Raw genomic sequence first — 24,051 nt, forward strand, 5'->3', positions numbered from 1 at the left:
CTAAGTGCCTAGCAGGGTGGGTGACTGGCACACATCAGGAGCTTCAGGAATGATTGTTGCTTGTCCGTGGAGGAGCTTGGAGCCCCCTCGCAGAAAGGGAGGGGCTGCATATAAGGGGCGGAGTGCTTCAGATGCCTACGAAGTGGCAGAGGGCCTGGATCAGGGCAACCTAAGGAGATGGCTCAGCCACCACAGCTCGGTGTCATTCCATAGGCTGAGTCCAGGGGAGAGGAGGTGGCATGGATGGCACACATGGAGGTGGCTTAAAAATGTAGAGATGAGGAAAGTGAGACTTAGAGTCTAAGCAGATTTCTCAGTGTTATACACCCAGCAAGAGATTTCAGGTAGGATTTGAACCCAGGTCTACCTGACCACTCACCCAGTGCACTGTCCACTGTGCTCTACTGGGTACATATTCTTGCTTCAAGGCTTCAAGGTTTAAAGTATTCACATAAGAGGCCTAGGTAATATAAGTACCCCAATTTCATAGTTGAGGAAACTGAGGCACAGAGGCAGAGTAACCGCAAGAAAGGATCTGAGCCAACTTGAGCCCAGCAAGTGTCCTGATTCCAAGCCCAGAATTCTTTCCCTTCTCAGTCACTTCTTAGCAATGATGTGGTCTCTTTAAGCAGGGCCGCCAGCCAGGAATGATTAATGTGGCTCCTTCCCACCCATGACAGTCTGTAGTGGTCCTTCTCTCCAGGTGATTCTCCTAGAGATGCCCCTGCCTTGCCCCTGCTCTTTCAGGATTCCCAAATTCACCCTGGGGAGGTTCTCATACTCACCTGCACTCACCAGTTCATCCTAAACGAACCTAAGTCCCGTAGGCAGTGCAGGACAAAGATGTAAACCCAGAACTTTAGGGACCGGGCATCTGTTTGAGAAGCATCTCCTGAGAGACATGGCCGAGTAAAGAGACGGCTAGATCAGAAATAGGAAAGAGCTGGGTTCGTATCCTGCCTCACACCTCCTAGCAGTGACACCATGGATGATTCCCTTTCCCACCTAGAGCCGCAGTTATGTCTTCCGTAAAATGGCGTTAGTAATGCCTGTAGGCTTTCTCTCTTCTCGGATCGTTTAGATGACAGCGTGTATTTAAAGGGCTATGTCTTTTTACTATTATCTCTGCATGGCCAAGAGAATGCCTCACATGCACTTGATAAATGTTGCTGACTGATGGGTTGGATCCGTTTCAGGCTGGCTGCACGGCTCTTCATTATGCATGTAAAATGAAAAACCAAAGCATCATCCCCTTACTTCTAGATGCCCATGCAGACCCCACCATAAAGAATAAGGTGAGTCACATCGTGTGCCATCCAAAAGCCCCACCATCAATGGGCTCTCTTAGAGCCCAGGGCTGTCTCCCTTAGACTGGAAACTCCTGGGGGGGGGGAGGTGGGTCAGGGACATATTGGTATCCACAGCCTCTGGGACAGAGCACATGGTAGTTATTTAATGCCTGATGAATTCCTCCTCCATCCCCTGAAAGATGTAAGCTGCTTGAGGTGGGGACTGCATAATTTTTCATCTTTTCTTCCCTTGGGCTTGGCACAATGCCCCTTCCCCCCCCCGGCCCTGACACCCACCCACAGAGCAGGCATTTAGTACATGTCTGCTGCTAGGAAAAATTGTAGCTTTGCTGATGAGTCTGTATGATTCATTGAGAGGAAGTAATGCCTGCCTTTACCTCCTTCCCAGCATGGTGAGACTGCTTTGGACATCGTGCAGAGATTGAAATTTCCTCAGATTGAAGCCATGTTACGGAAAGCATCCTAACCCTCCTGACATCATAGACAGAGCACCGGACCAAGGTCAAAGATTCTGGCTGGATCCCTGTGTTTGTCTCTGGTTCCACCATCTCATGACAGACCAGGTCCTCCATGTCTGTGCCTCAGTTTCCCCATCTGTAAAAAGGAGATTTTTAGTTGCCAGGGATGATGAAAATAATGTGTATGGTATTTGTACCAATGTTTCACCCTGAAGGATTTGCAGTGACCATCCTCCTTCTAAGACTAATGTCCGTCTTGGCCAAGGCCCCATTTTACCTAATGAAGTTTGTTTCTCAGATTTACTCACTCAGGTTTTCTAAATGGAGCAGATGAAATGAATGAGGCTGGTGTCTGTTTTCCCTTATTCCACATGCCCAGCCTGCCTTGTGTTCAGTCAGTCACAACAAGTCCTCAGTGATGCCCTTTGAGCCACTCCAGTCCTGCCATCCTCTGATGGCAATGTCTCACAGTGATTCCCACCTATTGATGCCTTCTGGATCACCCACAAGTTGGATTCATCAGAGCTCTTGGGCCCCTGACTCAAAGCCACAGAATGTTACCAGGAGAACAAGGGGTCTTCCAAAGAGGTTGTCTGTGGCAGGGGCAGCTTGGGGTCTTTGAAAAGCGCTGAGCCTTTCCTCTACAGCTTACAAATCTATGTCTTCCTGAGATCTTATCTTTCAAAAGTTTCATACAAGAGAGAGATTAAGACTGTTGGACAGCCACCAGCCTTGGTGGTAGCTTCCTCTTGTCTTTTGTTTATTTGGGGGGTTTTTTGTTTGTTTGTTTGTTTGTTTTTTGGTTTGGGCAATGGGGGTTAAGTGACTTGCCCAGGGTCACACAGCTAGTAAGTGTTATGTGTCTGAGGCTGGATTTGAACTGAGGTCCTTCTGAATCCAGGGCTGGTGCTCTATTCACTGCACCACCTAGCTGTCCCTCCTCTTGTCTTTTGGACCCAACAGCTGTCAACCGAGCTATGAGAAGGGTGAGCACAGCTGTAGGGTCAAACTGACCCCCACCCTCGCACCACCAGAGATGGCAGAACAGCCTGAGCTGTGACTAGGCTGGGGCAACTGGACCTTTGCTTTAACAGTATTTAATTTAGAGGGCACTGAATTTTGAAGGTGCATTCTCAGCTCCCCAGCACACAGAAACAACAGAGCTCAGTGCCTAACTAGCAGGAATAAGTCGCTAAAATCAGAAGCTACCTCTGTGGGAAGCTGGGGTGAGTTTCTCTTCCACTTTGCCCTCTTTGCTGACTCTCTGTTACCCTGCCTTATATGGCCTCTCCAGCACCGACCCAATGTTGGTGTCTTAGAATCTCTGGCTCCTGGCCTTATGCCACAGGATGGGGTCCTTTGCCTTTTCTTCCATTTCAGAGATTCTTGCCCCTGGCATTTTCTTGGTACACACTCCTGGTACACACATTTTACTTTCAGCTCTGACCCCAGCCCCAACCTAGACCAAAAGAGCCATGGACAGTCTGCTCAAAATCTAAGAACAAACACGCATCAGTCTGATAGCTGACAGGAGTCTGGTGGGCTCCCTGAGGAGCGACCGTCCCAGTTGCCATACCCTTGGCCCTGACTGTTACCACCTGTCCAGTCTTGGCTGGTTCTAGATAGATCCTGAGCTCATGTGGCAAACGAAGGGAAAGGGGGCATGTTAATGATCTCAGGACAGTTTTCTGTCAATTAAGGTTTACAAAGTACTTTGTAAGGGTCTGTGAGGGTCTGCACTTTCTGTGAGGGTCCAGGAAGCTGGTGTCAAGATTACAGAGGAGTAAACTGGGAAGCTGTCACTTGCCCGGGGCACATAGCTAGGAACTGTCTGAGCCAGCCTCAGCTCCCAGGCCTCTTCCCAGCCAATGGGATTTGGGCAGGGAAGGGCTTGATTTGGAAACAGAGGACCTGGGCCAGAATCTTGGCCCTTACTAAAAACTGGGTGACTTTGAAAGGTAAGTTCCTTTGCTTCGGGACTTGGCATCCTCAATTGATACAATAAGGTGGATGGATAACTGGGGTCCCTTACAGGTAGAAATTCATGATCTTTTAACCCCGAGCCCAGCATTCCCTCCAGCATGCCCCCTGGTTATCAGCGTGGCTACTCTCGCCTTGGTACCCATTAGTGGAGGCAGTGAGGTGGAGCAATGTTGGACCCAGAGTCAGGGAGTCCTGAGTTCAAATCCAGCTTCAGACACTTATTAGCTGTGTGACCCTGGGTAAATCATTTAACCTCTATTTGCCTCAGTTTCCTCATCTATAAAATGGGGATAATAATAGCATTAACCTCTCATGGCTGTTGTGAGGAATCAAAGAGTTACCATGTGTGTGTAAATGCTAGCTACTATTCCTGGAGAGTTAATATTAAAGAAAGATCACTTGATTTGGCATCAGAAGCCCTAGTTTTGAATTCTAGCTCTGTCCCTTGCAAGCTGGGAGACCCTAGCCAAGTCACTTCCCTTTTCAGTGCCTCAATTTCCTTCTTAAAATGAGAGGTTAGGACAAGAAGGCCTCTTCCACCTCTTGTTCCTGGTCAGATGAAGATGTCACCATGGCAACCAGCAGTGGACCCTGGAGGACTCCTGTGGGAATCACACAGAGGCAGCCTCCTCTCAGCCCAGTGATGCGGGGGCCTCAGCTTCCCACGGTTCACTTAATTTATTACTTTGTTGTCTTGGGAGCTCTGAGTGTGAATGCTGGCAGCATTTTTTTTTATGAAATAAATTGAGATGTGTGAAACAAGTGGCAGGCTCTGATTCTGGCCCGCTCAGAAGGATGCACGGCTTCAGCATCGTCACAAACTCACTCCCCGGTTGGGCGCCACGTTAATCAGAAGCCTCTGGGTTCTTACTTTTGATAGCAGAACTGGACCGAGAAGGACCAGCTCAGGGCTCCCCCGGCTTCAGAGCCTTCCAGGCAGCGTCCTGAGCCCCCTTATGACACGCCCCCCACTCACTGCCACCCCAGTTCAGGCTGTTGCTCCGTCCTCTTCCTTCCGCCTCTCTCCTGCCCTTCACACTCATCCCTTCTTCCCTGTGCACAGTTACCCTAGGGCCAGCCCCCATCGGCTCTCCCCCAGACCCTTGTAACAGCTTCCTCACGGCTTTCCCGGACTCCACTCCAAGCACCTACAGCGTCCAAGGCTCTTAATCAGTCACTGAGGCAAAAAGAAGACAATACGCCCCTGATTCAAAGCCTTGGAGTTGCACTGGGAGCGGGGCGGGGCGGGGCGGGGCCCGTAGAAGAAACTAATAAGTGTATACCTGACAATTTAGGGAGGGGGGAGACAGTATTGATTATTAGGAGGTAGGGAAAGTTTCCTCTGGGAGATGCATGGAAGCTGCCAAGGAAAAGAGGGATTCCAGGAGGCAGAGGCCAGGAAGGAGCGAGTTTCAGGCAGGAGCTTGAAGTGGGTTGGGGGAAGAGAGCCTGAGTGGAGGGGGGAATCGTCCGGCCAGCTCTGCTGATAGTGAGCGGTCCAGCTCGCTGGAAGGGAGCATGTGGCAGCTGTCAAAAGGCGCGGACTGGCCCGGCACTGGCCCGGCACTCTCCTACTCAAAACCATCCGGTGACTCCTGACTGTGCTAGGATAAATAGGAAGTTTTCAGTGTGGTATTTGAGGCACTCCACCAAGTGTGAGGCACTCCACCAAGTGTTTTAACATCCCCAAGCAGGCTGATTTCACATTCGCCCTCTTTTTGCATGCTAGATTTCAGCCAAACCGGACTGTCTGGCCTCTTCCTGACTGCGTCCTGCTGTCTCTGGCTTCTGGGCATTAACTCAGGTCATCCTGGATTCCTGGCTCCTCCTCCCTCCTCACCAGTCTCTGACAAACCCCTTCTCTTCCTTCAGGAGTCCACTGAGGGGTCACTTTCTCCCTGCGTCCTTCCCTGATCTTTACAGCCTGAAGTCTTCTCTCTCAAATTTCCCCTAGAACATTGTCTGAATGGCCTCTTTGAACCTATTGATACTCCTGAAGGGCAGGGACAATTATTGTTATTATTATTATTAGCCTTTCTTTGCATGTCCAGCTCTTAGGCACACACAAGCAAGTAGGGGAGGTGGGATTTAAACCCAGGGCCTCTGACTTCAGAGCGAGGGCTGTTACCAATGTGCCATCCTGCCTCCCCATTCCCTGAACAAAATCTCAGAGGAATATAAGATTTCTCATCTTCCATATTTTAATATCTTCATAATTTCAACTTTTCAGATGGTTCCAGGTAGATAATTGATGTATTTAATCTGGATGATGTCAACCATGCCTCCCTCTTCTGCCCTGCCCCCCCCCCTTGAAATCTCTGGATAGTGGAGACAGACTTGACCAGGGGAGGGGAGAGGTTTGAATGTTGACTTCCATTCTTCACTTTGCTCGTGTGCACCCGATGATGTTAATGTGTAGTCTTTGTCTGTTGGCATGGATTGCGATCCCCCTGTACCTTTAGGTAAGAGTCTTAGTGAACCGCCTAATTTCCAGGGAGACCCCAGACAACTAGTGTCAGACATGGAATTTGAACTCAAGATGTCCAACACCCTGTGTCCCATACCACACATCCTCTTTGTAAGTTAGATAAACAACTATTTGTTAGATATCTGCTGAGGGGACACAAGCAGGTAGAGGTCCTCTGCTTTCAGGGGCTTACAACCTAGTCGTGAGCCAAAAGTTGACTTCACTTTTTTTTTTTGGAGCACCCCCAGAAGATCTCATTTGCCTACTGTAAGAACAACCATCCTTGGGACCTCATGCCTCAATGCAATGTAAGAGAACAGAGAATATGGAGTTGAGGAGCTAGGTTTGGGTCAAAACTCTGCCTCTTAGTGCCTGTATGACCTTGGGCAAATCACTTCATCTCTGCGGGCCTCTGTTTCTTCATCTATAAAATGAGGAGATTGTGGAAAAGGGAATAGCCTGTTCTGTTGGGCCCCAGTGGTAGGAATGATGATGAAGGCAAATTTGGGCTGTTGGTGTTTGGTCTTTTTTTCAGATGTGTCTGACTCGTTGTGACCCCATTTGTGGTTTTCTTGGCAGAGATCCTGGTGTGGTTTGCCATTCTCTTCTTCAGTTCATTTTATAGGAAACTAAGGCAAACCGGGTCAGGGTCACACAGCTAGTAAGTGTCTGAGACAAGATTTGACACAATCTTATTCTCATAGGATTTGGCTTAAGGAGGGAATAACATACACACTTAATTGGGCATAGAAATCTGTCTTACCCTACAGGAAAATAGGGGGGAAAGGTGACAAAAAAGCAGGGGAAGGATAGAGGGGAGGGCAGATTGGGAAAGAGGGTAATCAGAAGTAAACACTTCTGAGGAGGGACAGGGTCAAAAAAAGAATAGAATAAATGGGAGGGCAGAATAGGATTAAGGGAAATAGAATTAGTTTTTCACAACACGACTACTATGGAAGTGTTTTGCATAACTGCACATGTATAATCTATATTGAGTTGCCTTTTCAGTGAGGGTGGGTGGGGAGGGAGAAAGGGAGAAAATTTGGAACCCAAAGTTTTAAAAACACATGTTTAAAAAATGTTTTCACATGCAACTGGGAAATAAGAAATATAGGAAATGGGGTACAGAAATCTATCCTGCCCTACAGGAAAGTAGAAGGGGAAGGGGATAAGAGAAGTGGGGGGGAGAGATAGAAGGGAGGGCAGACTAGGGGAAGGGGTATTCAGAGTGCATGCCATCTTGGGGTGGGGGGAGGGGTGAGATGGGGTAAAAATTTGGAACTCAAAATCTTCTGGAAGTAAATGTTGAAAACCAAAAATAAATACATTTAGAAAAAAAGATTTGAACTCAAAAAGATGGGTCTTCCTGACTTCAGGCCCTGTGCTCTAGCCACTGCTCTACCTAGCCCACTTTTTGCCCAAATTTGGGCTAGAAAACAAGTAAACCTCCCTTATATCCAGAGCTATCCCAGAATGGACCAGGCTACCTTAGGAGGTAGTAGCTTCCCCTGCATGAGTATCCTCTGCATGGAGGCTGGATGACCTTTGGGTTGGGGTGGTAGAGGGGATTCATTTTCAGGTATGGACTGGACTAGACCATCTCTGAGTTCCCTTCCAGCTCAGAAACCCTAGCAGTCCATAAGCAGTTGACCTCTCACATTCCTGGCTTCTCTTGATCTGATGTTCTCAATGTATATATTTGGTCAGAATAATCACTTTTCTATAGAGACAGATCTGTTAAACCAGTTCCTACCTGCCCCTGACTCAGGACCCCCAGGACCTTTCACCCTAAAACATCTGGATAATTGAGGCAACAGTATAGACTACCTCAGCCACAATCTAGCTGATTCTTTTAATTCTTCCTTTGGGCTACTTTGAGCAGCCACACTTTTCAGGCAGGTGAATGTAATACAGTTCAAGGATTCCTATATTTTCCCCCAGGAAGAATAATAATTTTATTAACATGAAAGAGGTACTCATGTCAGTTCTAGTGTCAAATTAAGAAAATCATCAAGGAAAGTAGACTTTGGCTAAGCCCCTTCCCCTCTTTTCTTACAACCCCTCTACTCTCACCCACTGTTCCCCATGGACCTGGGGCTTTTCCATATCAGAGCATCTCCAATGGGCACCTTCCAGTGTTTTCCAGGGAGAGGCTCATGTCCTTCTGCTTCATCATTTCAATGATCTCCTGATACAACTGCTGTGGTGCATCCAGTCCCCAGATGAAGTCTGTGTGGGCCCATTCCGGGATGTTCTTATGGTAGACAAGGTTGGTCACTTGAGTGAGCAAGATGCGGACATCATCAGGGTCTGAAAGCCAGTCCTGACCTCCTGACCACATTGCTATGGGTACAGTCATGTCTTTAATCTGGTACCTCACAGGAGTTGGCTAGGGGAAAAAAGAATATTTTCTAGAATTGCATTCATGAACTATAAAATTAAAAATAATAAAATAAAGAATAGCAATAAAATATAATAAATTAAAAAAATTAAATTATTATCCAATACCCTAATATTGACATAGACATTTCCCTCCAATGAAGTAGGTCACAACACATTCACACCAGCACTGTCCAACTCTTGACCATGTCCTACCACAAATCTGTCCCAGGGCCACTGGCCAAGGTGCTAACAGCAGTCTGAATTCTCTTTTCATTGAAGAGAAACCATCAGAATATAGAGACTGTTCACCTGCCATCCCATGCTCTCACTGTATGACTAGTCTGTGGTTTCTCAAATCAAATGTTTCTCTGATAACATCCTTTACACCAAAGCTCCTGCCTAATTCTATATTTGTGCCATGCTTTATCCTGCTTACTCCTATCATGTACTTCTCTGTAAATGACCATAAGTTATCCCACCCATAATCAAAAAATTACAGGAAAAATAAATTTTTGACTCCATTTACCTTGGGAGGGTGGGGATTTTTCTTTCTTTAAAAATGATTTCTTAAACTCATGAGATATCTGCTTTTTTTTTCTTCTCCCATTTTTCTATCTCTTCAGCTTTCTCTAGAAATAATTAGGACTCCATTTATAGTATGAACTCCTTGAGAGCAGGGACTGTTTTCATTGCTTTTTGCCTTTCTTTGTATCCCATATGCTTAGCACAGTGCCTGATACTGACTAACAAACCAGGTAATGAGGATTCAACTGGCCAGATTTTTCAGTTACCTGGACTTTCTTACTTGTACTCAAATTTTAGGAGGAGCCTCCTGCCCTATTCAAATAAAACAATATGAATAGAGGGATTCATTCACAGGGGCTAGTGTGGTAGAGTGGAAAGAGCACTGAACCTAGGACCAAGACCTGAGTTTCAGTCCTGGCTCTTCTAATTGCTACTAGGGTGACCTTGGGCAAGTCACTAGCCCACTGCCTCAGTTCTTTCTCCATAAAAGAGGTGGTTGGAGTCAATAGACTCTAAGGTCCCCTCCAGCTTGGACATTTGAAGAGTCTGACCTTGGATGCTACTCTTCTGTCTCCTCCAAGTGCAACAAAGCTTCTCATCTGTCTTAATGATGGGGTACAGGGACCACTTTAGCCCAGCTGAGTGGGTCTGTCTGTTCTGGTTCCGCTGGAATCAAGCCCACAGTATCCCTGGTCCTTTGGGCTCCAGGTAGTCCATCCCTTCCTCTGGGATGTTGCAATTATATAACTTTCCAAAGGTGAAGACATACTTTCAGGAGGGGGTATTTTTTCCTACCTGATTGCATTTCTCCAGATTTTTGGTTTCACTTCCCCAGTCATATGCTTGGAGCTCTCCAGAATTCACTGTCTTAGAGGTAGAAGAAGAAAGTAACATTAGCACAAAATGCTTGGGAGCTGAAATTGGGTTACCCATCTGCTCCCTGTAAGAGAGGCATGGCCTGAGAGAGGATACAAAATCAGGAAACAAGGTCTAATTTCTTCTCCTCAGTTACAAGCTGCTTGAAGGTGAGGGACATGAATTTTTCAGCTATGTGTCTCTCTCAGCACCTGATACTCCGCAGATTAAATAGTCAATGAATAGCTGATTCCAAAAGTTAGTTCATTGAGTACTGTGGATGGCACATAGTAGGTGCTTAATAAATGCTACTTCACTTGATGGTTTGCTGTCCTCTTGTAAAGAGGTCTCTAGTGGAGTGCCTCCAGGATCTGGCATTGGCCCTACACTGGTCTTTTTTTAACCAATGCTGTGGACAAAGGCATTGTGTGGCATCCTTATCAAATTCACAGATGACATTAAGGGGAAAAGGTAGATAACTCAGTGGCTCACAGAGTCAGGATTCAAAAAAATTTGACAGGCTAGAGCGTTAGGCTAGACATGATTAGATGAAATCTACTGGGGGAAAATGTAAAATCTCACCCTTTGGTTCAAAAAACTGACTTCACTAGTGCAAGATGGGGGAAGCATGATGATAATGTTTTTTAAAAAGATCTGAGGGATTCAGTGGACCACAAGCTAAAAAAAAATGCTACAATGATGCGGAAGCTAAAAAAAAAGGAAAGCCTGGTGGAGAGTCATAGCAGCCAGTCCCAGGATGGTGACAGAGCTCACTGCACTGTGTCCTGCTCAGGCCACACCTGGATCGTTACATTCAGTTCTGGGGCCACATTTAGGAAGCACATTAATCTCAGTAGACAAGGAGAAATAGTGGGGGAGGGGCTGTCTTGGGGAAAATGGATTAAATGTCCCCCAAGGACAGAATTAGGGAGCTCTCCCAACAGGCTCAAGTGAAAACAAAAAAGGACAGAACCAGCCCAAACAGCATCAATTGTTAGAAGGAACTATAGCAGAATGATAATGATGCAGACATTCACTGCACTAGCCCCACAAGCTCCCAGAAGCCTCATCATAAGCCTGTGAGGAAGGTGACTTGGGTATTTCTTTCTTTAGAAGGCCTATGATGCTTCAGAAGGTAGTGATCTGGCAGTACAGTAGTGATATGGGCAGTGAAGAGAATCACAATTCTGGAGTAGGTCAACCATGGGCTCCCTGGGCTGCCTTGGGTACCTACCTCCATGTCTATATACACACAAATAAATCACTATGTAGGCTTTCAAAAGGCCATCATTTGATCCAGTCCCCTAAATCTTCACCAGACCCTATGCAAAAGGCATGTGGCAGTGATGAAGCTGCCAGCAGCCTTACCTGGCTCCAGTGCAGGATGTTCTGTACAGATGTTCCAGCCGGAGTATGGGCGACATAGACGTTGGCTCGGCTCTGCGAGGAAAGCAGGAAGGAAGCCAAGGTCATTAAGATCACCAAGCCTAGGTCATCAAACCAGCAAGCTGGGCCAGATCCCCTCTGCCGAGGACCCTGCCCCATGGCTCTCCAGGCCATTCTTGCCTCCTTAGGAGTATCTCCGAGTGGGGAAAGGCTCTCCCCAGGTCAGGGATAGAAGCAACAGATTAAAGTAGGCAGAAATCAAAAGAAGAATGAGGAGGGGATTAGTAAGTAAGACCCCTAAAGTAGAGGCTGCTTTGCTATGTCCTGGACCCCTCGGGCTCTCAGGCTTTGGAGCCTCAGGATCGCTTCTTAGAATAATGGTTTTAAATGCATACAATAAAATGCAAAGGGTTATGAAGGAAGCAATTAAATTGAAATACAGCGGTCAAAACATTTTTGAAAAATGCATTTCTGGACCTCAGACTGGACCTCTGGACTTCTGTTTTAAAGCCTAAGACATTTTGAGGGTTTTTTTTAAATTTCACAGTTTTTGTTTGACTTCCTTTGACTTTTGATGATGAAAACCTTTTGTTCATAATGTTGTGATTCTTGCTTCCTTTGATTATCTCTGGGCCTTTGATTATGACTTTGTGTCAATGAGATAAGAGAATTCAGGCTCCGCCCAAAATGTGGTGCCTACTACGTGTGTGACTGTGGGTTGGCTTCTTAGAATCCCTGTGCCTGTTTCTTCACTTGTAAAATATGGAACTTGAACTGGGTAGCTTTTGAGATCTATTCTATCCTTAAGTCTATGATCTTAAATGAGCAGATATGGATATTCTGATTCACAATAGCCATTCTGCACAGAAAAACCAGATGTAGCTCTGGAGGCTATTGGAATGGACCCGGGAGACCGGGGATGACCCATTTTTTTAGACATATCTCTACAAACATTTTGTAACCCCTGACAGAATCCAAGTTCTTTGAGCATAACACTGAATTTTTGTTCTTATATCATTAGTGCCTAGCACAGTGTGTGGCATGCAGCAAGCATTTAATGAATGCTTCTTGATTGATTCGATCCAAATTGACTGTGTGCTTGCATGCATCGTCTTCCTCTGAGCCCCGCTGTCCTGTGGAGATGACCCTGGGCTCTTGAAGGTTAGGTGAAGGACAGCTCTTGATGGTGCTGCGAAAGCTGCAAGGCTTTCAGGACGGAGCTGGGGACGGACTGCTGTCTAAAGGCCAGCCGCGCTAAATTCAGAGAAGCGCATCACAAGGTTGGTGCTGGGGAACGAATGTTTTGGCAGCAATGCAGGAACGTGGCAATTCCTGGAGACCAGGAATTAAGTAAGCAGAGAGGGGTTGCAATCTGCATTAGTGAAGGGTGCACCAACATCAGTTAAACCCACAGACTCCAGGGGACGCGTGGTGTGCGTGTACGGTGTGTATAGACTAATTTATCACTGCCTGGGCTGCCATGACCAAAGTATCTGCCACCTAGTGGCCAGCCAAGCACAAAACAACCTCTCCCAAGTCTCTGCCCCCTTATCCTGCAATGCTCATTAGGAACGTGCAAGATTCCTCTCTGCCTCTGGTCTGTCGGTCACAAAAGGCCATTTGATGCAGTGGAGCAAAGTGTGGCCTCAACATCTCTCTTCCCACAAGGAGTCACAAGTACACCTTGGGTTTGTACCAGATTCCTGGGCCAACGCACCCACGGAGGCATCACTGTTTGACAGTCTTGGATTGTGGGTATCAAGTGAGGCGTAACCTGGGGACACCTGTGGATTGTGGGATCCACTGTCGTAAGGACACCCTGGGCAGAGCCAGATGGAAGGGCCGTTCCCTGCAGATGAGGAGAACCATCAGGTGCCCATTTGTCAAGGACTTTGAATTGATTGCCCAAGGTCACACAGCCAGTAATTGTCAGAGGCAAGATTTGAACTCAGGTATTCCTAACTCCAAGTCCAGCACTCTGAGCCTTGTGGCACCACCTAGCTGCCTAATAACATGACATGGTGGGAAAGGCCCTAGACTTGGGCTAGGAGGAGGAGGATGGAGGCCAGGTTGCCTCCTTTCCTTTGCTGTCTCACTGCAGGGAGGCTGGGAAGGAGCCAAGTTCCATCTCTATGTCTATGGCCTGAGAATGGGACATCTGACCTTGTGCAGTGTGAGTCGGCAGAGAGTACTGTTCCATTTTGCAGATGAGCAAACTGAGGCCTAGCCATAAGGGGTTAGAGGTAGAATCTGAACTCAGGTCTTTCTGATTTCCCCTTCTTTTCAACATATACTGATCTTCACTAATGGAAGAAGACATTTTGAACATGTCTTATTTCTTGTTCATCTTGGGAAGTGTGGGCTGCTTCCTCCAACAGAGGACAGAAGGACACAGCTAATGTCAACATTATGATTTGAACCCAGGTTTTCCTCAATCAAAGGGCAGCTAGGTGGGGCAGTGGGTAGAGTGCTGGGCTTGAAGTCAGGGAAACCTGAGTTCAAATCTGGCCTCAGACACTGACTAGCTGTGTGACCCTGGGCAAGTCACTTAACCTCTGTTTGCCTCAGTTTCCTCATCTAAAAAAAAATGAGCTGGAGAAGGAAACGGCAAACCACTCTAGTATCTTTGCCATGAAAACCCCAAATGGGGTCATGAAGAGTAGGACACAACTGAAAAATGACTGAATAACTTTCTGATTCTACCTACCTCTCTAGTGATAGTAGGGGAGGAGGGGAATAAGCATTTATTAAGCAGCAGTTCTATGCTGGGCACTCAGCTAAGTGCTTTACAAATATCATTTCACTTGCAATAATATTCATTAGATTTTTATCTCCCTTTCCCAGCCCTGCCCCCCACCCCACATCACATTCCCCGTCTCTATGGAAGGGGCTGAGTCCATGTCTCCCGCAGTGTGTCCTCAGTGATGCACCTTTACAATGCAGTCTTGGGATGCAGGCTAGCTCATCATTTCTGGATCCTAACTGGGAGGGATGGGACACAGAGTGGACCCCCCCTGGGCCTTTGGTGGCTTCCCAGCTGAGCCTCAGGGTGCCAACCCAGGACAACCCAGCCTCCTACCATGTTCAGATTGTTGGTGTTGAATCCTCCCAGGAGCAGGATGATGTTGCTGCAGAGCTGGTCCAGAATGGCCTGGCCACAGAAGTGGATGAAGAACGGCCGGAGGAACTTGTGTTGGTGAAGAAATTCCTTTTTGCCAAACAGGCTCTGGGACAAGTCAATCGTCAATCAATCAGTATCAATCCATCCATCAATCCATCCATATTTACTAAGCACTGACTAAGTGCCTGGTACTGTACTAAGCTGGAGACACAAAGAGGAAAGTCCTTCTAGATGGGAGGGACAGAAAAAGCCACAGAGGGGAGAGAAAGGATGTTCTTCACGAACAGCTGGTAATCCAGGTGGAGGGGAATGGAGGGCATCTGGTAACTCAAGCCTGGAAAGAGAGATTGCGGAGCGCTGAGGACTTTGGGTTATATCCCAGGGGCCACAAGGAGCCATTGACGATTTTTGAAGAAGGGAGTGACTGCGTGAGAGCTGAGTTTTAGGAATGTCGGTTTGACACCTGCGGGCAGGTGGGCTGAAGAAGGGAAGCGCAAGCCAAGACTGCCTACCTCAGTGATTCTGGTTGGGAGGGTCCCAGCGGATCTGACTGAGCAGATGCTTCCCGCCTCCGACTGAATTCCTACCTAACCGGCCGCGGAATGAGTTGAGGAATCACTTACCTTGATCATTATCTCTGGCAGGAGCAAAAACTTGGTGCCGGGGCTTTTCGCGTGTTTAACCGAGGCGATCGGAGCTAAAGCAAAATACATTTTGATTCTCTGGGCCAGCTCAGGCATTGTAGAAAATGCTATGAAGGCTGCGGGGGGCAGAAGAGATGGGTGAGGAGGGGCTATGTGACCCCACCCCTACGCCCCGCCCCCCTCCTCCCTGCTCCTCAGGCTTAGAGGAGGGAGTTCCTGCAGCAAGCACCCAAGAGGTGAGCCTGTCCACACTGGAGGTTTCTGCTCTGTGTTCCGTCCCTCAGTTAGGACCCAGAAACATGAGCTACCTTGCACCCCCCCCCCATCTTCGAGTTTTGATAAATAGTCTGGAGGTGAGAGGGTGGGTTTCGCAAAGGATTCTGGGTTGGAATTGGATGCAAATTAGAACGAAGGTTTCTGTCAATCTCATATTAACTATTGACAGGCAGTGTAGGGTAATGGGTAGAACACTGGACTTGGAGTCCAGAAGACCGCGTTCACATTTCACCTCTGATGTGAGCTATGTGCCCTTCTGAACCTCAGTTTCCCCATCTGTAAAATAGTGTTAAGAATATCTGTGTGTCATCTATGAGGCTCAGATGGAATAACACATGTCAAGTACTTTAGGGGAGTCAGCCATTCTCAGGGTTTTAGCTTCTTTTTTATTTTTGCTTTTTACTGGACATGTGACTTTTTCAGTGTGGGAGCTCCCAGGAAGTAACTTTCCCTGCCAAGTAGAGAGGCTCCTTCTTTGCAATTCCTCATCTCAGAATTGCCCAGAAGCATTTATTAAGGACCTACTATGTGCCTGGCACTATTAAGACCTGGAACTATGGGAGGTGATCTCTTTCCCAGGGTCATAGGCCAGATGTGGCAGAAGTGAGACTTGAACCCAGGTCTTCCTAATTCTGAGGCTCACTCTCTAACCACTGTACAATGCTACCTCCCAATTATTAGTTTGTCATATTCCCTGAGTGGCGGGCTCAGGATCTTGATGGAAGTATGCCATGTTCCTGTACCTTTGCCAGGATCTTTTCCCCACCTTATTTTATCCAAACCAGGACAGGGGAAGTAACAATCAACAAAAACAAAAGCCAACTGTCCCTTCCTCAGCCAGCATCAGCAACACAAAAGAGCTGCCCCTACTTCCTACCATAAGCTTCAACAGTCCTGGCAGAATGGCAGAGTGGAGATAGAGTTGGGCAGGCCTTAGAATCAGGAAGTCCTAGCTTTGAATCCTTCCTCAGATACCAGATGTGTGGCCCTGGGCAAGCCCCTTCCCCAGTCTGGGCCTCATTTTTCTCATCTGTAAAATGGGGGGTATAGGCTGGATGGCCTCTAAGGTTATTGTCAGCTCCATATTGATGACCCAATGACCTCCTGTCTTTTTGAGATAGCTGTGTTGGATGCTGGACAGTGCCCTGGTCAAGGGTCCTTTGCCCATCTGAGGAGAGCCTGCAGGTGACCCCATTATCCTGGCTGCAAAACTGAGGCACAGAGGTATTTAGGAAAGAGTCAAGCCTTGACTTACTCCTGACTAATTAGAGGAGAACCTGTACTCTTGGCTGTGTTTGTAGGGCTAGATCTCCTATAAAGATTTGTTTGCTGCTTTATGAAGCTCTCTGGCTTACATTTTAGCCCATGCTCAGCCAGCCTCTGTCTGGGACTTCAAGCAGTTCATTTGGAATGGTTTTTCTAAGCCCTCAATGCCTCATCCTGGCCCAGAGATGACTCAGGGTCAGGAAGTGTCTGCCAGCCAAGCATGTGCCCTGGCAGTCTGACCAATCTTCGGAGTCTTCCTGTGTGACCTGCCTGGGGGTCTGAATGCCTCTGGGCTCTAGATGTCAAATCCGCCACACTGGAATGGGCAGCCTGGGGGATAGAGCATACTAGGAGGCTGTGCTAGTCTTGGTACTTGAAGAAAGGGAATGGGAAGTTGGGAAATCTTTCCTCAACTGTTTTTATTTCATGATGCATGCATGACTTTGGGCAAGCCACTTCCCCTTTCTGAGGCTCACTGTCCTCTGTACAGTGAAGCAGTTAGCAAGAGGACTAATAATAAGGTGAGAGAAGAAAGCCTCAGAGGCACAAAATCCCAAAGGGCCTCAGATGACTGGCATAGGAGTCTGAACTTTACTCACTAAGCTGTGGGGAGCCATCAAAGGGTTATTAAAATACAGAGCCTCAGTCTATATATCTGTCAAACAGGGGAGTTGGTCTACAGAAGGTATTCCTAACCTTTTTAGTTGAATGGCCCCCTAGAGTGGTCTGCTGAATTCCATGGATCTCTTCTAAAAATAATTTTTTTAAAGAATAGAACAAAATACAGAGGATTACCGATGAATTATATTGATATAAAAACGTATCTGAGCTGTTTGTACTTCCAAAGAAGCTAATGGGTCTATGAGGAATGAGTACAGTCCAGGAATGGGGGACACCTTGTGAACAGACAGTAGGCCAGGCTGACTGGAGCAGACAGTGCATGGAAGGCTATGGTGAAGTGATATAAGCCTGGAAAGGCTTTGTATTTTAACCCAGAGGCCACAGGGAGGCGCTGATGATTTCTGAGTAAGGGGTGTGGCGCATTCAGATTTGTGTTGAAGGAATTGTTTGTCCTTTTTGAAGAGGACCGCCACATCACGGCTGATGTATTGACTTGTGTGTGAATTGGATTTAAGTGGGGCAGAACTGCAGAAAGTCAACAGCCTCTCTCTATTTAAGGAATGATAGGTGTGTGGAGGGTGGACTGGGGAACATAAGGAAGGTGTGGGGACTTGAGACAGGAGAAGAGGTATGTTGAGGCTCTGACCTAGGGCTTGAGGTTTCTGTGGAAGTGGTGAACTTACAAATCTGCTCCCCATTCAACATACCCATTGTGGTTCCTTGTGAGTAGCCGACATAAAATACTTTTTCCTGGCCCGTTTTCTGCAAAATAAAGTTTATCACTGCTGGAAGGTCAAACCTAGCCATCTCATCATAACTATAAGGGGAAAGAAAGTTTTATGCAGAGATTACCATTGCTGCATTGGGAGCAGAACATTGCTTAAGAAGAAAACACAAGCAATATGTTTACAAGGATATCTACGAGGGAGCAGGTCAGTCATGAGTCCCATGCACTGGACCCAGCTCATGGTCACTGAAGCACATCCCTCAGTGATGGCGCAAGCCAGCAGCCATCTGGCTGGGTCGACACAAGGGACCAAAACTCCCGACTGGTCTCATCTTCCCAGAGTACCCATCACAGGAATCATCAGTAACACCTTTTTACAGAGCACACCCCACTCTCCACTGAGGTAGGAAGCTCCTGTTTCTACTGGAGTTTGATATCACTGTCTTAAAGTGTCAAACAAATGCTGCTATTATTGTCCTGATTAACTCCTCTTTCTTGTCTTTCTTTTGATGGAGTCCAGAGAGAAGTGGCCTGAAGATAAGTCACTATCCTATTATTAAGAATATATATTTAATATTCCATAGACTTTGGTGCTGTGATGAAATGGCTGCTTTTTGTTACTGAATAAAGACTATTTGGATGTAGGCCCATCTTCTGTAGAGTCAGTGAAAGCACCTTTGTAATGACTGTTGTCATTATTAGGGCTAGGGCCTGGGTCTGTGATTTCATTGGTTTCCAGGTGATGACACTCCATATTCCTGCGGTTCTTAGCCTTTCACAGTATGTCAGGGACCCCTTTGGTACTCTAGAGAAGCCTGCAGACCCCATCTTTGAATAATGTTTTTAAATGAGTAAAATAAAATATGTAGGATTAGAAAGGAAATCAGTTCTATTGAGGAAGTTATCAAAATGTCAAAAATAAATGAAGTAGGTCAATGACTTCTCTGTGATTTATGGCCTCACTGAGTTCTTAGAGCACTCACTCAGGGGTTATAACCAGGATTACTTATTTCATCTGGGTGGAGGACGCTTGCCACAGAGTCCTTCATGCCTGGAATATCTCCTCATCTTCTCCTGGCTTCCCTGGCCTCCTTTGAGACTCAGCTCAAATCCCACCTTCTTAGAGAGGCCTTTCCTACCCATCCCCCACCCCCAGTGCCTTCCCTCTGAGATGACTTCTCATTCACTTGGTATATCATTTGTATGTACATTGTTATCTGCATATTATCACCTCCATTAGAATGTAAACTCCTTGAGGCCAGAGGATGTTAATATAAAAGATACTAATTAATACAGTTGATGTGGGGTTGGGAGGACCACCCATATAAATGTTTCAAGTATGTGAGAAGTCAAGGACCCTTGCTTGACTCTTAGCTGGCCAGCTGGCTCCTTCCACAGCTGCCTGTCCACCATTATTCCCAACATCCACATCTACCTGAAAGCCCAAAACTCATCTTGGTCGACCGTGAGGGTCTTGTGTTTGCAGGACCAGGTGTTTCCTCGGCTGTTCCCCATCCACACGTCATAGCCGGCATCGGCCAGCATGAAGCCCAGGCTGTTGTTAGGAAGATTCAAGATCCAGTTGCTTGCATCACCAAGCAAACCATGTTGCAGTAACACCACTGGCCTTGGCCCTAGAGGGGAAAAGAAAAAAGTTCAGATGTTATAAATGGCCACCATTTTGGAGGGAAGGTTGAGCCTCACCAGAGAACTGAGGAATGATGCTGGGTCACGAGACAAGTAACTCCAGAATGGGCATTTTGGGCACCCAGCATGGCATCAACATTAGCTTGGCTATTCGCCTGTGGCGTACTCCATCAGGCAATTCAGGTTATCCTCTTAAACTGTATGGAAATGAACCAAGCCGAAACACTGGAATAACAACTTCCAGGTGAATCCAGTTGGTTTTCCTTGTCTGCTCCAGGGACATTTGGGCCCAACCCTGAGCCTTGAACCACTGTAAGACTTAAATTCACCTCCATTAAATTTAATCTTTTAAATCCACATGACTACAGGACACTGGAATACTAAAAAGTGGACAACAAAGGTGGGAAGGGGGACTTTGAGATCGATAGTCTTAGATTTACCAGACAAATCTAAAAAAACCCCTTAAGTTGTAAAGGGGAAATTCTACTTGAAAATACTGCTTTTTTTTTTAACCATCATGTGTACCCTGCCCACCAAAAAGGACACAAAATTACTTTTTTTTTTGGCAATTGGAGTTAAGTGACTTGCCCAGGGACTCATAGCTAATGAGTGTCTGAAGCTGGATTTGAACTCGGGTCCAGCCCTGTCTCCACTGTGGCACCACTTAGCATGAGTGCTCGGCCACCTGGGGATCCAACAGACTGAGGGTCTGAGACACATCACTGCTGGGCTCTTCAGAACTCTCCCAGCACACTCTGCTTCCTCAGGTAGGGAGCGTCCCAACCACCACCAACCCAGGCACCTCCTACCTGGGTCCTCAGCTGGGACTTTGCCCCAAGGAATCCTGTTGACCGTCAGGATGTAGCCATCTTCTGTGGCGACCTCGTACTCCTCCCAGGGGTAGCCATGGTGCTGGATTATCTCACTCTGTGGAAAGAAAGCAGGATTTTCTGCTCAGGCTTGTTGGAAGGGGCAACATTTCCCATCCCCCTTAAATGCCTGGGGGCCAGGTCTGCAGGACCAGCCTTAGGCCTGGCCTTCAAGACAGCTTTATGCAAGCCTGGGCCCTTAGTTTTCCCTTCAGTAAAACGGGAGGGTTGAACTAGATCTCTATGTAACTTTCTAGCTGTTAAGCTGGCTTTTTTTTCAGAGTTGTAGCTAAGGTAGGTGACCTGGACTCTGCCCTGAGGGCCCAAGATTTAGGAAACTCTGTCAGCATTTGAAAAAAGTTTGGCCCCTAGTTCACGACAATGATTAGTTAAAATAGGAAGCTAGTATGCGGCAGGTAGCATTCCAGGTGAGCTCCAACACAGGGGTGTGTGTGTGTGTGTGTGTGTGTGTGTGTGTGTGTGTGTGTGTGTGTGTGTGTGTGTGTGTCTGCCAGCGCTTGCTTCACTCCCCACAAGCATTTACAGTTGTATGTCTACATCCTAGATGAAGCCCAGCCCGGTGGAAAGGGTACCGGATTTAGGGTCAGAGGACCTGCGCTTGAATTTAGGCTTGGCCATTTGCTCCCTGTGGGATTGTAGATAAGTTAAAACCTTTCCCGGCCTCACTTTCCTCATCTGTGAAATGAAAGAGTTGGTCTAATTGACTTCTAAAATCCCTTGAGAGATGTAGTATGTATGGTACAGGACTGTGCACACAGTAGGAGTTTAATAAATGCTTATTGCATGGATGACTATTTACAAATGTTTAAACCTCTGGCATTATGAGAACATAACTCCTGGCTGAGGAACGGACATCTTCCCCTGGTGTCTGAATGTCCCATTGTCGTGGAATGATTGCCCATGGAGGTGAGTGGGCTAAGGCAACATTGGGATGAGGTGGTACAGTGAAGTCAGAAAGAGCTCAGTTCAAATCTGGCCCAGACGTTCACTACTATGTGACCCAAGGCAAGTCGCACAACCTCTGTGTGCCTCAGTCTTCTCATCTGTCAAATGGGCCCCATGATGGCACTCACCACCTAGGGTTATTGTGAGTGTCAAATGTGGCAATAATTGTGAAGTGCTTTGTAAATGCCAGCTACTGTTTTTAAAGGTTGATGAGCTCCCTCTGACTGTCCAGACCATCCCGCATTTAGCCCTGCTTGTCGGGTCACACCTGTTTAGAGCATCACTTAGTACCCAGGAGTAAGCCGAGATATCCTGAGCATCCCAAACAGATGCAGCAATGTCCTAATTTTTGAAGTAAAGTACCTCAGACTCACTCAGAGCCTGTTAACTCTCACTTTAGACAATGTTCTAACTGTCTTGGCTATAGGATTGCCCACAGGATATTATGAGTAAAACAAGTTAGAAATGGGAGGGAGAAGATGGGTCCTAGGACTTAGACCTTGGGAGGGTGGTGGAGGTCATTCAGGTCAACTCTTTGCTTCACAGATGAACCTAATAACAGCTGCATTTATATGGCATGGTAAGGAACGCTGTACACACATTAGACTGGGCAATGCTCACAAGAATGCTATGAGGTTATTGCTATTATTGTTTCCATTTTACAGAAGAGGAAACTGAGGCTGAGAGAGGCTAGGATTTGAACTGAGGTCTTCCTGCCTCCAAGTGCAGTGCTTTATCCACTAAATGAAAGTGTGAATGAACAAAAAATCACTTACTATTTACAATTTGCCAAGAGCTACTAGGTGACACAATAGGTAGAGCGCTGGGTCTGGAGTCAGGGAGACTGAAGTTCAAATCTAGCCTCAGACACTAGCTCTGTGACTCTGGGCAACTTATCACTTCACCCTGTTTGCCTTAGTTTCCTCATCTGTAAAATGAGCTGGAGAAGGAAATGGCAAACCACTCCAGTATCTTTGCCAAGAAAACCCCAAATGGGGTCATGGAAAGTTGGCCATGACTGCAGATGACTGAGCAGCAGCAACATTTGCCCAGCACTTCGCTGTTTGCTGGGGATATAAAATCTGCTCCCTGCTCTCATGGAGCTGGCATAATGCCCAGAGGATTAGGGGCCTTGTCCCAAGTCACACCAGTAGACAACAACAGAGCGGAGACTTTAGCCCCAGTTCTGTGTCTACAGATTCAGCGTCTTTCCTAGTGGACCATTATGGAGTAATTCCGAGTTTGAAATAAGCTCCGCCTCCCTGGGCTTAGTTTACATGCATGTGGACATAACGAATGTGCCTAAAAGATGAGCTGGACCCCTGGCTCCTGGCGCTGGAGGGGTCCTTGGGGATCATCCAGTCTAACAGTCCAGTTTGAAAGAGGAGGAAGCAGGTCCTGGAGAGGGCACCTGCCCAGGGCTGCAGAAATAGCCGCCATTCAAACCGGTATCTTCTGATTCTAGCAAGAATCAAGAGCTGGCAATGAGGGCGAGAGGAAGGGGCGGCATGAAGAACTGGAGGAAGCCAGTAGTCAGGCAGGTTGTGTTAGGCGTAAAGAGCTCCCCACCCTTCTGTGGCCCTCTCTCCCACTACTGCAAGCCCTTCTCTGCATCATAAGACGACACCAACATGGGCGTCCTTGGTGAGGAGTCCAGAAAGGGGCTTTATTAGCCTCTCTGGGCCCTCCCTGCCCAGGTAGGAAGGCAGAGGACTCTGTGTGACACATGGTGAGGGAAATGGTTAAAACTTGTAAAAGAGCTGGTGCTTCTAATCATTTAGAAAATGCCCTTATGGGAACAAGGAGACCTTTCCTCCCAGGGGCAGTGACCAAAGGAGCCTCAGCAGACACAACACAACAGGTCTCTCTCTCTGTCTCTGTCTCTGTCTCTCTGTCTCTGTCTCTGTCTCTCTGTCTCTGTCTCTCTGTCTCTCTGTCTCTCTGTCTCTCTCTCTCTCTCTCTCTCTCTCTCTCTCTCTCTCTCTCTCACACACACACACACACACACACACACACACACACACACGCACACACGCACACACATGCAGCCCCCTCCCCATTCACAAGCATCAAACAGGACAGAGGGACATAGAATGACCTGGAAAGCCATCGTTCTGTCCTGAATCTCATGGACAAACCCAACTTACGATGTTCATGAATGCCTCAGGGTCTACAGCCTTGGGCCCGATGAGCCTGGAGTCCACATGTCCTTGGAGGAGCCAGGCCACCGCAATAAGCCGCCACATCTTGATCCCGAGTGACCAAACCATCCACCGTCCGCCGCAGATCGCCGGCTTAGCCCAACATCGGGCTCCACTCCGGGCTTAAAAAAATCTTCTGTGTAAAGCACCAACTAATTCTACTTGGAGAGAGGGGGGGGCGCGAGGGCAGGCTTCAAAACCCCGAATCCTGGAGACAAAATTCCTGCCGCGATCGCCTGCTTCAGGAGAAGCTGAGCTGAAGGGAGCGAGCGCCGAGTGAGTCAGAGCTTTCCAGGTCAGGTTTGGCTGTGTCTCGGCTCTCCCCCGCAGCGCCCAAGCCGTCAGCC

At 47.4% G+C, this 24,051-nt stretch overlaps 2 protein-coding genes across 2 annotated transcripts in view; one reads left to right on the plus strand and one right to left on the minus strand.

Moving 5' to 3' along the window:
• ANKRD22 (ankyrin repeat domain 22) overlaps window positions 1-4,513 on the plus strand; it is a 30,237-nt gene extending 25,724 nt beyond the window's left edge. Inside the window, exons 5-6 of the mRNA XM_020973644.2 lie at window positions 1,197-1,295; window positions 1,699-4,513. Of these exons, the coding sequence (XP_020829303.1) occupies window positions 1,197-1,295; window positions 1,699-1,776 (177 nt within the window). The 3' untranslated portion in view covers window positions 1,777-4,513. The remainder of the gene's footprint in view (window positions 1-1,196; window positions 1,296-1,698) is intronic.
• Window positions 4,514-8,325: 3,812 nt separating this feature from the next.
• Window positions 8,326-23,894, minus strand: LIPM (lipase family member M). The gene is made up of 9 exons (XM_020973619.2): window positions 23,651-23,894; window positions 20,478-20,595; window positions 19,457-19,655; window positions 18,002-18,111; window positions 15,111-15,247; window positions 14,446-14,592; window positions 11,349-11,420; window positions 9,921-9,992; window positions 8,326-8,607 (listed from the first exon to the last, which is right to left on the minus strand). Exons 1-9 carry the CDS (start codon window positions 23,771-23,773, stop codon window positions 8,326-8,328), a joined length of 1,260 nt encoding a protein of 419 aa, XP_020829278.1. The 5' UTR covers window positions 23,774-23,894.
• Window positions 23,895-24,051: the final 157 nt, after the last annotated feature.

This window comes from Phascolarctos cinereus, unplaced genomic scaffold (assembly GCF_003287225.1).
Source record: "Phascolarctos cinereus isolate Bilbo 61053 unplaced genomic scaffold, phaCin_HiC Scaffold_3;HRSCAF=262, whole genome shotgun sequence".
NCBI lineage: Eukaryota > Metazoa > Chordata > Mammalia > Diprotodontia > Phascolarctidae > Phascolarctos > Phascolarctos cinereus.